Source organism: Solea solea, chromosome 8, assembly GCF_958295425.1.
Source record: "Solea solea chromosome 8, fSolSol10.1, whole genome shotgun sequence".
In the NCBI taxonomy this organism is placed as follows: domain Eukaryota; kingdom Metazoa; phylum Chordata; class Actinopteri; order Pleuronectiformes; family Soleidae; genus Solea; species Solea solea.
The window spans coordinates 3,040,014-3,058,174 of NC_081141.1; the positions used below are offsets into that span (position 1 = coordinate 3,040,014).

At 42.8% G+C, this 18,161-nt stretch overlaps 1 protein-coding gene across 3 annotated transcripts in view; it reads left to right on the forward strand.

Annotated features, from left to right (window-relative positions):
• si:dkeyp-14d3.1 (transmembrane protein 132C) overlaps positions 1 to 17,258 on the forward strand; it is a 140,589-nt gene extending 123,331 nt beyond the window's left edge. For all 3 annotated transcript variants that reach the window (XM_058637255.1, XM_058637256.1, XM_058637254.1), the window contains 4 exons: positions 4,645 to 4,853; positions 10,595 to 10,868; positions 13,013 to 13,204; positions 15,170 to 17,258. In XM_058637255.1, the coding sequence (XP_058493238.1) occupies positions 4,645 to 4,853; positions 10,595 to 10,868; positions 13,013 to 13,204; positions 15,170 to 16,327 (1,833 nt within the window). In that variant the 3' untranslated portion in view covers positions 16,328 to 17,258. The remainder of the gene's footprint in view (positions 1 to 4,644; positions 4,854 to 10,594; positions 10,869 to 13,012; positions 13,205 to 15,169) is intronic.
• The last annotated feature ends 903 nt before the right edge of the window (positions 17,259 to 18,161 follow it).

The following is an 18,161-nucleotide window of genomic DNA, read 5'->3' on the forward strand; positions in this document are numbered from 1 at the left end:
CCTGTGCATGTAGCCGGAAGTGTCAAAATGCAGCTATTCATATAGAATCTGTCATGTACATAAACTGGTCGGTTTCAATGTGTCTGTAAATTTCATTCTGGGCTTTTAATGAGACGGTCTAAACCTTTGTATGATTGTATTTTGGTCATCTGGAAAACAGCAATTATCTTCAATTTATCCATGAATCGTGACTCATGTCCGTGCTTCACATGGGCTTTTACCTGTTTTCTCGTGTGTGTATGTAGCCCGTGTCTCAATCCAAGGGCTGGATCCTCCCAAGTGTGGAATTCGTCGTCGGGAAGTTGTCACAATGTGTCCCAGTTGTCACATGACTCGTCGGCTCCTTTGAGCACGGATGACAAATGCGGCGGATGTCTCCTGACAGAGTCATCGCCTCCGTCAGCTGTGCACTCGCGAGGATCCAGCCCTTGGATTGAGACACGAGCTTGTGTCTGCATGATGGGGTTGAAGGTGTGCGTGTTTGATTGAGAGACACGTAGGCGGATCCTGGGAGCTGATTTGGTCCAGTTTAGTTTCATCCCAGCTGCGGTGGACGTTCTTGAGCCTCACAGGCATCAACCTCAGATGGTTTGTGTAATGTGTTGTTGGTGGTTTACTGAGACGTTGGTAAGAGGGGGAGTCTCCTCATCCTTGTTGTGATCAGGTTTTTCCCCCGAGGCCCGGTCATAACAGTGACCCTCATGCTGAAGTGAGCGGTGCAGCTTCTGCTGAGTTTGAGCAGCTTAATTGCTTCTGTCAAGCCGACTCGCGCGTACAAGCAAGAGACAGGTTCACTCCACCTTCATGTACCCGTCTCCCAGTGCTCATATCTGCTGTGGATTGCATCTGTCTGGTGGGTTGTTAATTTCCTTGCCTGGATCCAGAGACAGCCGTAATGTCCTCTCTAAGCATTCTCCTGTTAGCCGCCTAATGTGTTTGATTAATGTGGCAGTGGATCCTCTTCGACGCACGTGAGGGTCTCGCTTGTTTTCCATCCTGCTGGGAGCGTGTATGAGGGGTTCAAACGGTTTGCTGAGTACGTTTGGATGTGTTCAGACATTGATGTGGAGCTATGTTGGCCAATAATTCAACACGGCAGTAAAAATGTAAGCACATCAGCTTAATGTGTTTTTGATGGCTGGATATCAGCTGACTTATTTTCCATAATTGTTCCCGTTTTGGTTGTTTGGGAATAGATTGAGGAAAATGCGAGCAGGCAGGTTCCCTGTTATAATTCATCCCAATAGCATTCACACAAATGAAGACAAACTGGTTTATTTTTGATGAGAACAACCTGAGAGGTTAAACGATGTTTTTTATTGATGGGGAAACAGAGCCCACTGCAACTCTAATGTTTGTGCGGACAAGGTTGCCGAGTCTCTTCTGAGAAAAGTCTGAGATGAAGTGGGTTTTCAAAGGCATTTCAGTCTCAACGGAGTGAGAGAGAAGAACAATAAGGTGCAGATAAGGAGCAGACGTTCCTCTGACATCTTTATCAGTTCAAGTGCACTCTCACACTGGGAACAATGATGGAGCCCAATCTGCTCCATGACTGGCTGCAGCCTGGGGAGTGACCCCCCCCCCTTACAGAGACGTTCAGACGCTTCATTAAGCAACGCTGTCATTCCTCGTTATGTTTCAGTGTCGTGCAGCTCCAGTGTGTGTGATTGAGGTACGACTACGGCTGCTGTTTATTGACTGTTCCACCACATGGCAAATATCTATTGATCCTGTATGCAGGGGGAATGCAGTGCAATGCAACTTTCTCTTTCTGACAGGGTTTATTTATTTTTTTTATTAGGGATTCTTCTCTGGTTCAGGTGAGTTCAGAGGCTCATGTTTGTTTGCTGTTGGGCAGAAGATGTTGTTTTTCACCAAAACTGTTTCAAAAATGACCCCATGTGTTACACATCGCGGATACAAAGAGTACTAATTACTTGAGTAAAAGCAAATTAAAGTGCATTACATAAAAGTGTGATTGCTCCAAAGTTAGAAAGATAAATGAAGTCCACAGCGTGCACTGCCTGGTGTTGAATTTCACTTTCAGGCAATTCTCAATGTCTCGTTTGGAAAATGCTCTACTTTTGACTTTACTTTCATAGTTTTCAGGCGAAAGTTTTAATAAAAGGGACAAGGCTTCCGCCACCAGCACTTTCTCTGCAGCTACTCTGCCCTTTCCTCCTCCTTCATTGGTTTATACACCGGATTCACATGGTTGGGGCCTTTCTTCTTTGTTTGTGCAAGCTTTCACTTCAAAACACATTCATCCACCAGTTTGCCCCTATGGCTTTCATTTAAAAGTCATTTAAACTATACCAGTGGGTAGTATGTTCAATTTTCTGGTAAACCAGCTGAAATATTCCCACTGTGACTTAGTATTTGTATTTTCTTGTACTTTTTTTATGGCGCTAGAAAAAGATGACGTTGAAGGCAAGTAATACAAAAACATGTGCTAGTGTGCAACATGTTTTACCTTTTTTTCATCCAGTATAAAGCAAATGCAGACAATCTGCAAATATGTGCTATTTTTCTCCGGATCTCTTCTGCTGTCTTCACCCCAGAGGGGATTTGAAGTAAAAATATATATAAAGATACGAAATGTGTAGAAGATGTCCTGCCGTGACTTCATGATGAATGGCTGTTTATGGTTTCATTGCTGCCGTGGGGGGAAAAAAAAAGGGTTAAAAAATATCTGTCCCTAGATCAGGGGCCGACGGTAGCTCAGTGGTAGAGCGAGTCGTCTTTCAAATCGAAGGTTGTGGTTTCGATTCCGGGCTCCGCTCGTCGACATGCCGATGTGTCCGTGAGGCAAGGCATTTGAAATATGTGCAAATAAATTTTGACACATTTGTAAGCTGTCTGAATGAGTCATTGTAGGGTGAAATGATTTAGATTCTCAGATATCTAATATCATTGTAAAATTAAATGCTTGCAATTTAATTCAGAGTTGGATATGGATGTTTTATGTGTGCATATGTATGTGTGTGTATGTGTATATAGGTAAGTTTACACACATGCACACAGTTAGTCATTGGCATTAAAAATGTTTGAAATGGCATTAAAATGTTTGAAATGGCATTAATAATGTTTGAAATGGGATTCAAATGTTTGAAATGGCATTCAAATGTTTGAAATTACATTAAAAATGTTTGCAATGGCATTAAAACATTTTGAAATTGCATTAAAAATGTTTGAAATTACATTAAAATTTTTTGAAATGGCATTAAAAATGTTTGAAATGGCATTAAAAATGTTTGAAATGGCATTAAAAAAATGTGTAATGGCATTAAAAATGTTTGAAATGGCATTAAAAATGTTTGCAATGGCATTAAAATGTTTGAAATTACATTAAAAATGTTTGAAATGGCATTAAAAATGTTTGCAATGGCATTAAAATGTTTGAAATTACATTAAAAATGTTTGAAATGGCATTAATAATGTTTGAAATGGGATTCAAATGTTTGAAATGGCATTCAAATGTTTGAAATTACATTAAAAAATGTTTGCAATGGCATTAAAACATTTTGAAATTGCATTAAAAATGTTTGAAATTACATTAAAAATGTTTGAAATGGCATTAAAAATGTTTGAAATGGCATTAAAAAAATTTGTAATGGCATTAAAAATGTTTGAAATGGCATTAAAAATGTTTGCAATGGCATTAAAATGTTTGAAATTACATTAAAAATGTTTGCAATGGCATTAAAACATTTTGAAATGCCATTAAAAAGCATTAAATTAGATTTGCTGGTACCTGCAGAAACCCTGATTTAACCCGACGTTGCTCCTGACAGTTGTTTCCCGGCAGCGTGTGACTGGGTATGATAGATGAAACTGTCGTGTAAAGCAGCTCTGAGTGGTCATCAAGACTCGAAAAGCGCTATATAAATACACACCGTTTATCATCGTGGTAGTGATAGTCTACAATTTGTCGACTGACAGGATTTACAAAATAAAAAACCTCAATTTAAGATGTTCTGATTAATTACCACTGTGGTGTGTATGTGCAGGAGAGCAAGAGGGAGAGAGATGGATTCTCCTCTCACAGTCGCTGTTTTTGAACTTCATCATAAAGAGTTTATAAAGAGACGGAGACGGGATTCTGGATGTTAGTCAAGTGAAGGAAGAAAAAAGAAAAAGCATAGGGGGCTTCAAAGAGAAGCAACAAGAACATGTTTCTTTCTATAACACAAAATTAGCACACGTCATTTCGTGAAATTGCGTTGAGTTTGGTCATTTTTACCAACAGACAACTGCTCCTCTTACTGGTTTCCATCTGTCGGCTCCTCTTTTACCTGTAAGCTGAACTATAATCGAAGAGCAGACACTGACCTGTTTTCCGTGAGGTTCAAAGATGTTCTCGCTGCTGCCCTCCTCCCTCCTCCCTCCTCCCTCCTCCTTTCCTGAGTTCCGTGCACATATAGACGCTTTCATCTTGCTCAGAAGAGTTAGAGGAATAGCACATCAGTAGAAAAACTCCGAAATGTAAGGGTCTCTAATCAACTTGGCCGGGCCTGGACGGCAGTGGACACTTCGCAGTGTGTTACACTGTGCGATGTACTGTGTAGTCATTTGGTGCAACAGTTAGACCAGCTCACCCTTAACTCTCCCTCCTCTTTCTCCTCCCCCCATCCTCCCACGCAGGTGTCAGACAGGTGTGACTACGTTTTTGTCAATGGGAAGGAGATGAAGGGCAAGGTGAAGATGATGGTGAACTTCACCTACGGATATCTCGGTGCGCAGCTGGAGCTGAACGTATGGATCCCTCGGCTCCCGCTCCAGATCGAGGTGTCTGACACGGAGCTCAGCCAGATCAAAGGGTGGAGGGTTCCCATCGTGGCCCCCAGTCAGAGGTACAGTACCACACACACACACACACACACACACACACACACACACACACGTGTTCTGCTCCTTTATATAACGGAATTCTCCAGACACCACTGGGTGCTGAAACAGCCACAGCAGACATTATTCCAAACAAACAAAAGAACAACATATTTAAGTAAATTTTTAGCCTTGGAGTAATTTGGCATCCAGATTCACAGTTCATCAATTTAGGATAGAACTAGCGGAGGGTGAGACTCACCAAGGCCCCTAACTACATGTCGTACTGTGAGTCCAATGCATTTTCACACCGATAACTCACACTTTTTATGTGAGTTCTGTTCCCATTAAGTTCTGGGAAGCGGCATAATCTGGATGCCAACTTCATGAATTCAGATGGTGAAGAGACCAGTCGCCTGACATATTGCCCGGTTTATATGCTGCCATTTACGTCAGTCAACGGATGGTGAGCGGCTCCGCTTCCTGCCAGAATGACAAGGCTTTGGTTGCCTGACGTCAGCCACTGGAGCTTCATTAGACCGGAAGTATAAATGAGCAAATACAGATGTTCTAATGTGGTTATTTACAAAAAAAAGTGAAGGTCAAAATAATGAAACTCGTGCTGAAATAACCTCAGGGTTATCAGGAGATTTTGGGTTGTTGTTAATGTTATTATTCCATCTTTGTATGCTGCGTCCAGGCTCTTTCAAGCAATACTACCAGACCTGACTGAGGGAGTGTTTGTTTGTATTCAGCAGCAGCACAGGGGGGGCGGAGACAAGAAGTACTTATCACATCAAGGATTTTCTTTGTGTTTTCTGTCACTCGTCCACCTGTTGCCAGAGCAACACAAGGTGGAAACACTGCTATGGTGAGAAACAGAGAGCGTTATTGAACTCAGGTTTGAATGCAACAAACATTTTTGCTTTATATTTAAAAGTTGCATACGGTCTTTTCTCCATATTTGTTTAAGAGGGTAACCACTAGCGTTTATTACAGATGATGTATTTAATTTCAGCCTTGGATAACATAGTGATTTGACAGGGGACTGAACACCGCTCCACCGCTCTCTTGCTGATTTCAGTCTTGCTGACAGTTCTTGGCTGATAACAAAATGGCTGACCTGTGCAATACGGCTTGTCATTAGGACTGGCTTAAGGTGGCCTGTCATTGCCCCTCTTAATCATCAGCAGGACAGAACATTATTAGAGCAGTCTGGAGGTCAGTCCTCTCCCCCAGGGGGCCTCATCACTAGCGCCACGTCTGCCAACGCCGCTGCACAATGCTACTCCGCAACTGTTGAAATCCATCAAGTGACAGAGCAGCCATCAGCCTACCTGCGGTGATTACGTGTGGAAAAAATGTTAAGGCTGGACTCGCAGTCATCCCACACACCAGTGTGGCCACTCTAATTACCCCGGCTTCCTTTTTACTTTGAGTGACAGAGGTGCAGTGTTCGACTGATGCCATGGCTTGTCGAGGATGCTGCTTTCCCAGCTGTGCACGGCTATGCCTTTATCAACGGGGACAGCCACATTGTTTTGTCAGCGTTGACGCCAGCCTGACTGCTGATGGGCGGCAGAGAGCTGTGTTGCTCTCTGTCTTCTGTCTGTGTTGTTTATCAGGGGATAACAGGCACGGCCTTGCAAAAGTTTGCACTATGCGTTTTGGAGAGAGTGGGCACTGGTCCACTGTCCATGAGCCGAAGAGGAGCGCTGTGCCAGTGCGCAACAATAGCGAGTGGTTTCCTCTGGCAGCCAGGATAGAAAGTCATGGGCATACTGAGGGGGAAAAGAGGCGGGAAATAACTAGACATCAGGCACGTTAGTGGAATACTTGCAAAAGTACTCCTTACACCGTTTTTGAGTGACACTGTTTCTGCACCTTACCTCTTCTCGCTTTAAGTCCTGTCAGAGCTGGGACAAGATAAGCCTTCGTAGACAGCAAACCTAGGTGTAGGCAAAGCATTCAGGCGTACAGCACACATTTAACACTTCTTCAAGATATGTGCATTGATATTCCTTCTCGTCCTTGGTTTATCGTGCTTTAAAAATACTCAAGCAGTTACATTTTATGACTCCGTTTGAGTGTGTGTAGTGCGTACGCCGAGTGTCCTCTTACCGTTCACAGCGGTACTTGAAATTCCTTATCAGATACAAACACGACAAAAAAACCTACCAACCATTGTCGAGCTTCCTTATTTAGAAGCAGCGGCGTCTATTTCGGTCCAAATGACCTTTGTCGTGTTCTTTCAGCGGAAGAAAATGCAGCATAATGCCAAAACAAACGTAGCAGATGATCCACAGGGTACAACAAAAATAACACATTAATATGCAACATCTCCTCTGAAGTCAGACCCAGGCTTGAAAGTGAATGAACCGGGGGGAAAAAAATTGCTTTGTGAAGCAGGGTGTTCTGTGTGCTGAATGTGATTTGTTTATTAGATTAACCCTAGATTAAATTTTGAGATGGATGTGCAAGCATTGGAATATCAGATTTATACCAGAGATAAATTGGTTGGATTTTTACTGTCGGTTTGTTTACTCCTGAACCCGCTCCGTCTGTCTAATACCAGCATGAATAAATGCCCTTATAAATATAGTGGTTAAACAGTGATTCAGTGAATAGCCAGTACATATTGTTTGTCAGTTCGTCGGCTGTGAAATAACAAAAAAGCTAATTCTGTTTGCACTCGCAGGGAAAAAACAATCACATTCACAATATGATCCTGAAATCTAACTTTGGTTAGAAATGTTTAATTACAAGCAATGGAATAATCAGGAGATGCGGACTGAAAGCAATAACTGTTTTTTCATCTGCATTTAATATGGAAACAATTGGCGAGAGTGTGAGCAGCAGTTTCAAAGGAAAATATAAGCTCGATTACAAATTCATGATTCACAAGGTTTGTTTGTTTTTTGTCTGCATGCAAATATCGATGCCGGCCATTAATAAGCCACAGTGGACTAACTACATTTATGTTTGTCAAATATTATTGCACATGAAGAAATATACAAGTACATGTAAGACAAGAAAAAAAATCAGAAATGTGCAGGAGGAACACAATGCATGAGTACGACGGCGTATTAGGGCCAAGTATGAAAAAATAAGGAGGGGGGGTAGCATATTTATGAGATTAAAATTCGCAAATCTACGAGAAAAAGTCGCAGATTAGTCTGCGATTGCAGTAGTCGCAGATTTATGAGATTAAAAGTGGCAAATCTACGAGAAAAAAACTCGCAAATTTATGAGATTTAAATTGGCAAATCTACAAGAAGATAAAGTTGCAGATAAGTCTGCGATTGTAGTAGTCGCAGATTTATGAGGTTTAAAAGTAGCAAATCTACGAGAAGATAAAGTTGCAGATTTATGAGATTGAAAGTAGTAAATCTACGGGAAAAAAACTCGCAAATTTATGAGATTTAAATTGGCAAATCTACCAGAAAAAGTCGCAGATTAGTCTGCGTTTGCAGTAGTCACAGATTTATGAGATTAAAAGAAGCAAATCTTGGATAAAAAAACTTGCAAATTTATGAGATTTAAATTGGCAAATCTACGAGAAGATCAATTCGCAGATTAGTCTGCGATTATAGTAGTCGCAGATTTATGAGATTTAAAAGTAGCAAATCTACGAGAAGATAAAGTTGCAGATTTATGAAATTAAAAGTAGCAAATCTACAGGAAAAAAAACTCGCAAATTCATGAGATTTAAATTGGCAAATCTACGAGAAGATAAAGTTGCAGATTTGTGAGATTGAAAGTAGCAAATCTACAGGGAAAAAGTCGCACATTTATGAGATTGAAAGTGGCAAATGTACGAGAAAAAGTAGCAGATTTATGAGAAAAAAAGACGGAGAAAAGTTGGTTCACAGGTGGCCTGCTTGGTTGCTCTTTCGTGTGAGCACAATCTGACGCTGTCTGTGGTGCTGAAAATGCCCACTGTGACTTTATGTTCTCGTAGATTTAATCTCATAAATCTGCGAGTTTTTTCTCGAAATATTACCCCCCTCCCCTGGGTCCGTATTTTTATTTATTTTTTTCATACTTGGCCCTAATACACCGTCGTACATGAGGCCTCCCAGTAACACTAAAGTAAAGTGACACAATTCATAACTAAAACAGGGTTATTGTGAGGCTAAATCCTAGACAGTTTACTATAGACCATGACACATTCAAACCTAAAATCCAGTCAACCTAACCTGCATGTCTTTTGACTGTGTGAGGAAGCCTGAATACCCAGAGGAATATACACTATGACGAGCCTTCTTCGTTTTACAATCAATGAAGATGTGCCAGCATCAAAAATAACATGTAGACAATTGGAATTAAAGTCTGTGTGTAATTAAATGTTGAATGTATACCTAATATATTATTTTAAAATAAGTGTAGGGCCACAGGACATCGACTGAGGGGAGTATGAGACCCCTGGATAAAGGTGATGTTTGACCAATGACGATTTTGCAGCATCTGAATGGTATTTGGTCAGTGATCTAACCACACACACACACACACACACACACACTGTCTGAATAATGAAAATATAGCTTTATTCAGTTCAGTTCAGTCTTGCATTAATACAGAAACGTGAAGATTTCAGAGACCCAACAAGGTATGAATGGCAAAATATCTATATAATAAATTAGAAGTGGGGATCATTGGGTGTGATCCTAAATTTGTCAATCCTACAATGTCCAAATTCTGTGAATGGTTGTCAGTTGGACGGCCCTTCACTCTTAATCTCACTGTACTTAACAGCTCACATCTATATTCCCACCACTTCACATGCACTCAGATTTCTCAGGGGATTCAGACAGAAATAGACGAGCAGAGCGGGTAATGGCACGAGAAACTGTTAAAAGACCGTTCAATTACTTTCTTCTCCCATCTGTCAAGACCCCAACCTTCGCTGTTGTGTATTTGTGTGTGTGAGAGAGAACGAGAGACAGCAGATGACGCTCAGATGGAGTGGCAGATGTTTAATCTACTGTACTGTATGACACAATGCACAAGTATCCCAAATCTGTGTCCCAGGCTGAAGAGCTATACCAGCTTTTATTCTCTTAGATCACGAATTTTGGGTTTGCTTTCTCAACATCTCAAAGTGCTTTAATTAAAAAACAAACCACACACAAACACACACAGTTACGGGCCAAAATGTGATGATGTTGCAGTGATATTGTAACAATTAAAACCTAGTTTGTCATACTCGGAGCAATATTGTCAGTGAGAAAGCGCCGAACCTCGGGTAGTTGATTTGTTGCCAACAGTAATAAAAACTACATTTGCCAGCAAAAGAGCAATCAGGGAGGCTATTAAGTGCAGCAGTAAGGAGGTTTGTGCTCATCGAAAATCCAGACCTGGTGCTCCTAAATGCAGAATGAGAGTCACTAAGAGGGGGAAATGGTAGCCATATGCTAGACTGTTAATTACTGGTTCCTTGTCAGGTCAACATCCACCGCTGTATGTGATTACATCTGACAGAGTTTTGGTTTTAAATGCCGTAAAACACACACACTCTCAGCCGCACAGAAGACAGAGCACAGCTGCGGCTAATGGGAATCTCACAAGCTTTGCAGGAAGTGTATTTAAATGTTTCTGACCTGGTGTTAAATGAAGCATCTGGGAATAACCGCAGATTAGCCGGAGGAGGGAAATGAATGTGTGTATGAAAATTCATGGGAGTCCACATGGTCGTTGTCAGGAAAGTCATTAGGATTCAAGGATTTAATTCTCAGGGGGGGGAACTTCCTCTTTCTTGCCTTCTCAGGTCCACGAGGGACAGTGAGGATGAGGACGATGACGACAGAAGAGGACGGAGCTGCACCCTGCAGTACCAGCGCACCATGGTTCGAGTCCTGACCTACTTTGTGGCCGAGTCGGCGGATCCTCGAGGCCAGATGAGCTTCATGCTCGGCAGCGATTGGCAGGTGGACATCACGGAGCTGGTGTGGGACTTCCTGAAGGTCGAGGATCCTCAAATAGCACAGCTACTGGACAGGAGGATTCTGATGGGAATCGACACAGGGATGACCACCATCCAGGTAAGACGTGTATTAGCTTTCGAAGGGGGAACAGGAGATGGTTTGGCATCATTCACCAATGTGGGATTATCATGGAAATTGTTGTCTCGTTATCTCAATTGGTTCCCCTGTGCATTTGTACTTTATGGGGAGAGTTTTGGTGCCAAAACACACAGAAAACAACCATCGGGGGTTTGCACCGAGGGTTTTTAGTGACAAACAAATAGAAATACCTTAATTCTGTGGATTTCAAGGGTGTTTTGAAAGATTTTGGCTAATGTAAGTACACTATTAGTATGTAGCCATTGTTGTCAGATCTCAGCTACCACCGTGGTCAATTCAGTGTCATCATAATCCATAGGAATTATGGCTAGATCTGTATTTACGACCCAAAAGTCTCTTTTCTAACATCTCTTTACCTCGGTGAACCTTCTCAAAGATTACAGGCTCCAAATAAGTAGGTCGTTGCTGTCTCGTGGAAGTGGCGTAGTTTACACATGTGCTATAGTGCTAATGTTTCAGTGGCGTTGTGAAAACCAAGAGGTGGACCACAGAATGTTGGATAAAAAGTCACTCATCCAGCAAAATAATTTAGAAAGGGGTGTTGGGAATTTTTTTATTGCAGTATGTGGAAGAGCCTGTTGTGCTCCATATGTCACAGGGTCAACGGTAACACAGTAGTTGCTGTTATAAGGTAATAATTCAGTGAGTTTAGTGGACATCATCACCTGGCACATGGTCCACTGCAGTATGGCTGAGGGTACTGGAGTTTCTGTCCTGCCCATGATGAGTTGTTTGAAGCCAAGTGTGAGAATCACTCAAACACTGATTGACTGGATAATTATCACTCTCACAGACGTCAATATGAGACTTCTGTGAGAGTGGTCACAAGGACTCAAATCAGTGGCAGCTGGTGACATTTTTTAGTGTAATTCCTCCTTCTGTCTTTCGTTTGCTGCTTTATGGCGACGTTTGACTGGTCGGGGTCCGAGTCCTTTAAGCCAAAGCTTTTTATTTTGCATTTATTATTGCATTATAGTGTTTGGTGCTTCTTTTTCCATGATGAAATTACATCACGTTGGGGGCGAGCCCTTCCGGAGCACATAGAAATGGATTGTAGGGTCCAAAATTTGAACAAAAAAGAATCTCTATTTTCAATCTGACTGAAATCGCCCTAAAGGGGTGGGACTACTGTTTTTTTGTTGTTTTTTTGGGAGGGGGGGGGGGGGGGGGGGGGGACACTCAGGCTGCCGATTGGACAATAATATTAAGACTTAGGCAAAATAAACTCTTTTTTCATGTGGCTTACGGCAGGTTTCAAGGTATACTGTGGCATTTAAAGGTGAAGGTATCCAAACTACTACAATCTTCTGTCATACTAGTGCCTATACGGTATAAGCTGTTTCTACTTACTCATCAGAATGATGATTTAATAAGGAAAGGAAGAGAAACCTTGACACTGTGATGCTATGATATTTGTGTTGAAGGTTTTCCGGCCGTCCCGTGCCGTGCCCGGCCAAATGCCACGCAGACTGTGAAAAACATGAGCAGGTGTCTCATATAGTTACACATACTGTACCTCTCCGAGCATACATCATTAACACAGTAAGACTACCTGAGTGTCTCTCTTCTATAGAACTACAATTAATCAAAGGAAATGGATTCTTACATACAGGAGGTATAGGACTGAATGGCAATCGGAGGTGGAGGTGTCGATTGATCCTCGTAGAGTGCGTTAAAGTGTGTGCAGTAGTGAGTCTTGTATGGAATATTTAAAAATACATTTTTCCATAGTCAAGTGGAACCCGTTCATTTACGTTTCAGTGAAGTCATATTTTTGTATTCCACTTTTGTCACTTAAGTGCCACGATCGCCGAAGTTGATGAAGTTTCTATATGTAGCGTGCACTTCCCTCTCTGTCGCCGTGGTTACTGTCGTTGCTGATTTCTCCCGGGGAAAACCTCCCCCAAGCCTTTGTGTTAAGAACAGGAAATGAAAAAGTTTCTAAAAGTGAGCACGGCAGTAATTGATCATATCAGAATGTCACAGGTTATGACAGTCGGGTTATTTGAGAGGAATATTGTGGCATGAATTCAAAATCCTTGTTTCCTTTAATGCTGGAATCTGTAATCCCTTTATCGCTTTTTCTCCTTTCTGCCTCCCAGGTGTTATCCCCTTTGTCAGACTCAATTCTGGCAGAGAAGACTGTTACAGTGGTGGATGACAAAGTCACCATCACAGAGCTGGGGGTTCAGCTGGTGACTGGGCTCTCCATGAGCCTGCAGCTCAGTCCAGGAAGCAACAGAGCCATCGTGGCTACCACGACCACACAAGAGGTGCTACAGAGCCCCAAGCAGGTCAGGATACTGTAATACCAACTGCATAAGGGAAGGGAACTTCTCCTTCATGTTGAGTTATTCTTCATTTGATGAATGACAAGTACGTATCTATATATATATACAGTATATATATTTTACGCGTTATTAACGGCGTTAACGCAAACCCATTTTAGCGGCGGCAATTCTTTTAGCGCGAGATTAACGTTCTATTTGGCCAAGCAAACGTTGTAGTTTTTTTCACATGCTGCAACAACTAGTAACGTTAGAAAAGCTAAAAAAAATACTACAACACCACACCGGATCTAGCTAGACCGGAAACAAAACAACAGGCACGCTGCACACACTCGTTTGGGCTTGCGAGCCGGCCAAAGAGTAGCAAGCTAGCGCTGCACAATGGCTAGCGCTGCAGAATGGCTAGCGCTGCACAATGGCTAGCGTTGTGCGCTTCTCCGTCTCCAAGCGGGCTCTCCGTCTCCAACGCAGCCTGGATCGTTTCTCGACGCACTTACCAACCAAGCTGGCAGACCCCCCAACCGTAGTAAGGAGACCACCGAAGACCGCTAGCTCCTTTAGCTCGTTACGGCAACAACACATTAAACCACGGGACTCCGTCTGCCTTTATTCTCAGCACAGCCTCTCTTATTATTGTGTGGCTCTCACAATAAGAGGAATAACTCAAAATATGCAGGGTGACAGAGATATTGTCTCAATTAAAAAAAACATTTGCACAAAGCAAGCCGATCCACTGTTCTATGTTGATAAGAGCATTAATATGAGAAAAATTAATGGGACAAAAAGTAATCAAGGGACATTTAGAATAGATAAAAATGTGCGATTAATCGCGAGTTAACGATGACATTAATGCGATTAATCGCGATTAAATATTTTAATCGTTTAGCACTTATTTTACACATGCATTTCTTTCAGTTTCCATTTCATACTACTGTATCATTGAGTCACTGAATAAGCAATGTTGCAACCAAAGAAAGCTGCGAGTGTGCACAGGCTCGTGTACACGTCTATTTATTTGTCCCACACCGTCACTAACCCTCTTAAATCCACGGCTTGAAAGCCAGAGTGTGACAGAATATGTTTCCTTTGCCAACTTATGGGGATGAGAGCTCAGTGGCAGATAATGCAAAAGCAGCACTGCAGCCTCTGTAGCTACTAAAATGTGACTTGAAGCCCAAACTTGGCGGCGCTGCTTCCCTTTCTCATTTGTCCTGGCGACTCTCGTTGTGACCTCTTCGATCTGCCATCGAGCTCTTTCACGTCTTTAAACCCATCCTTTGCATTTGCCAACTTCCTCCAAAGTTAGTGGGAGACACTTATCTGCTCTATCTCCACATGCAGATAAAGAGAATCAAGCTCTGCTGCACTGTAAGCCCTCTGGTGTCAGTAATTATGGGCGTTGGCAGACCACTTTGAGGCTCTACTTGTGTGCCTTTGCCTTTGTTCTTCAGCAACATTGAAATAAAACATTTAAAACTGGTGTGAGAAGGCCTCAAGATGCCCACTGTATGGCAAATCTTCATGCACACAATGTGGAATGTCCCTGTTTGATCTTTCTCTCTTTCTCCCCTATCGTTTAATCTGTATCCTTCTTATCGCAGACGGAATGGACACCGAATTAGCGCTGCCACGCCTCCCCCCGTCAGCTTGAAATTTGCAACATCTTGTATTAGACAGTTCCATATATAGGATATTCAATCTGTATGTTCCATTGACAAATAAATATTCACTCTGTTCTGTACACTCCTCAGGCTCAGGGCTAGGGGTCGGGGTTAGGGTTAACCTGAAACCAGACAGTCAATAAGCTGTACCCACCCAGCAACGATTACTTACAGCTGTATTATTTCAGAACTAATGCATTCAAAACAAATTTATATTTTCTTATCTTCCAAAACACACCATGTTGTTTTTTTCCTCTCTCCTCCTAAATTGTTATACCGTGTGTGTTTGCATGCATTGGTGTTTCCACAGGAGGCCTTGATCAGCGCCTGGCTACAGTTCAGCGACGGCTCGTCTGCTCCCCTGGACCTGTACAACTCGGACTTCTTTGTGCTAACGGCCACCTCCCTCGATGAGGAAGTGGTAACCGTGCGGCAGGACCCCTCGTGGAAGTGGCCCGTTATTGAGACAGAAGCAGAGGGCCAGGGACTTCTGGTGCGGGTGGAGATGACCGTCTGTGAGGCCTGTCAGAAGTTCAAGCGGCGGAGCATCCTGGCGGCGGGTAACTGTAACATCAGGGTGAAGTTTGGTCACGGTGACAGCTCAAAGAGCGGGAGCAGTGACTACAGCCCTGATGGGGATGACATGGACAACAGAGGCAGGGTTTCCCCCTCCCAGGACAGGACCTACTATTATGGCAGCTCCATTTCTGACGTGGAGGACGGGGTGTTGAGGAGAGCCACAACCACGAGAAGTGCAATAATGCGCCGACCCAGTGGGGATAAACTCTCAGACGACGGCAACCAGAACATGCCAGTGGACTTTGCCGACCTCCCCGCACAAGTGGACCTGCCCCGTGGCCGCAACATGGACGATGACCTCATTCAGACCGCTCGCGGGCTTACAGACCTGGAGATTGGCATGTACGCCCTGCTGGGGGTCTTTTGCCTCGCCATCCTGGTCTTTCTCATCAACTGCATCTCCTACACTCTGAAGTACCGCCAGAAAGAGCTCTCCATTGAGGGACAGGAGAGCATGAACCATGCTCACGACTGGGTCTGGCTGGGGAACGAGACGGAGCTGCTGGAGAGCCAAATCAGTCTGTCGCCACAGCAGGAGGAGCAGACCTCCATGATTGACTCGAGCAGCGGCCTCGAGGAGGGCAGCCATTTGTTGAACGGCGGCTTCGCCCAGAAGAACGTGCAGGGCCAAGTGCATCGTATGGCAGACACAGGCTGCATAGCCAGAGACAGCAAAGGAGACTCACCCACCACCAAGAGGAAGCGGGTCAAGTTCACCACGTTCACCACCATCCCCTTGGACAATAGCTACCCCACCGTTAACACACTGACTAGAAGCCACAGCCAGGACATTAAGTGGGTGTGCCAAGACATGGAGCTGGGAGACTCCAAAGAGTTACGCAATTACATGGAAAGGTTAAATGACAGTGCTTTGAAAGAGGTGGCATAATGTACTATTGTGTGCACTTGTAACAAACTCACCCATATGCCTTTCAAAGGAAAGTGGTCTGGACAGGAAATGGACACCTGACTGGGTGAAAGAATAAGAGACGGGGCTGCCAAAGGTTTAGGAAGACTGTTGATGAACGACGAAGCACTAATGAAACACACATTGTCAGTAAGTGAGGATGTCAGGTGGTCGATCAGATGATTCTCTTTTTATTACTACAGGGTTTAGCTAGACTTTAAGTAATGATCCCAGGACTCTACAGCGACTGTGACCTGTTATATTCAGACGTGTAGATTTAAAAAAAAAGAAAAAAAAGAAGAAGAGTAACATAACTAGATATACAGTTCGTTTTCGAATGTGTGTGTGCTCATTAAATGGTTTTGGAATTTTTGTAACATTTTTGGATTTTAATTTCTTACGTCGGATCCCTATTCTGTGGGAGGAGTTTCCGGAGAGGCCAAAGTAAGTCGAGAGGAATATCTGCATGACACTGGGTCAAATAAAAAAGGCACAACATTCCGGGTCATTCTCATCCTCGTTTATATGTCACAAGACCTGTTGTGTATATAGCAAACAGTCTCCAAAGCATTGTATTGTTGCTCTGTATATTGTATTTTCATAACATTTAAGGAATACACAACAATGTCAAGAGCCTGTATCATCCTTTATTGACCACGACCTCATGAAGCGATTCGTTCCTCATGTCCGGGGGTTAGCTGAGGAGTGCGGGGGCCAATTACACGTTCACCTTTGTATCGTAAGTATTTTATGACATGCAATTTACCCACAAGCCTCGATGCAGTATATTACCCTTTTAATGCTTTCCAGTGGAAGGGAGGCGGTGGCCTTTAATATTCTCATCCCATCTATTAGAACACCTAACGTGATGGCCAGTGTGTGGCGTGGCGTTTGAATAAATGGCTACACAACACACCTCACAGTTTAATGTTTTGTGAGTGTTGAAGGAAATGCCAATTAAGGTCTCGTTAACCTCCGTGTCCAACAGCCCACAGGAGACGCTGCGCGATGGACAAACTTATATCCTTTTTTTTTTTGTCTCTTGGGAATTGTGCAGATACAAAGTGAACACAGAACATGTTTTCTTCTTAGGAGCAGGTTATTTATTAGTCAAATGATTGCACCGACAATAATCGCCTCTGAAAACCTCCCAAACGAAGCCAGACGGCTGAGAATGGCATTTTGCTCAGTGAACAATATTATTATCACAGTGGTGTCGGTTGATTGCGTTTTGTTTTGTTTTATTGTTTTGCATCAGGCAGTGAATTTTCCCCCATTATTTAACCGTTGGTGCAGTGTGGGTAAGATTGTTAATCAGCAATGTTGTAGTTTAGGAAAAAGGGACGTCGAGATAAAATGTTGTACCTGGAGTGTCATTATGGTTGCCAGTCAGATTAGCTCAGTTAAGTGAGCACTGAATGGAGCCCCTTCAGATTCCCTTTAAAAGGTTTAGTGGCCTTTTTTTACTTATAATTAGTTAAGTAGTGCTGGTGCTGGTCAACTGCATGCTGAGCCAGAATTATGAATGACAATTGGTAGTAAGATTAAAAAAAAAGACCACCTCTTAACCCTTAAAAAACCAAGAAAATTGTAAAATTTTGGAACTGAGAGGTTTTTTATTAAACACTGTAACAACATTTTTTTGCTGTATCATTTTCTTTTTTTTGTTTGTTTTTTTTTTTTTTTTACATAAAACCAACCTTTTACAGCCTTTTTATTTCATTTTGTGGAAGGCACGAAAACAGTTTCTGTCCTTGTTCAGGCAAAGATGCACCGAGAAAACTTCCACTGCCTGCAGTGGAGTGATGGTCCACTA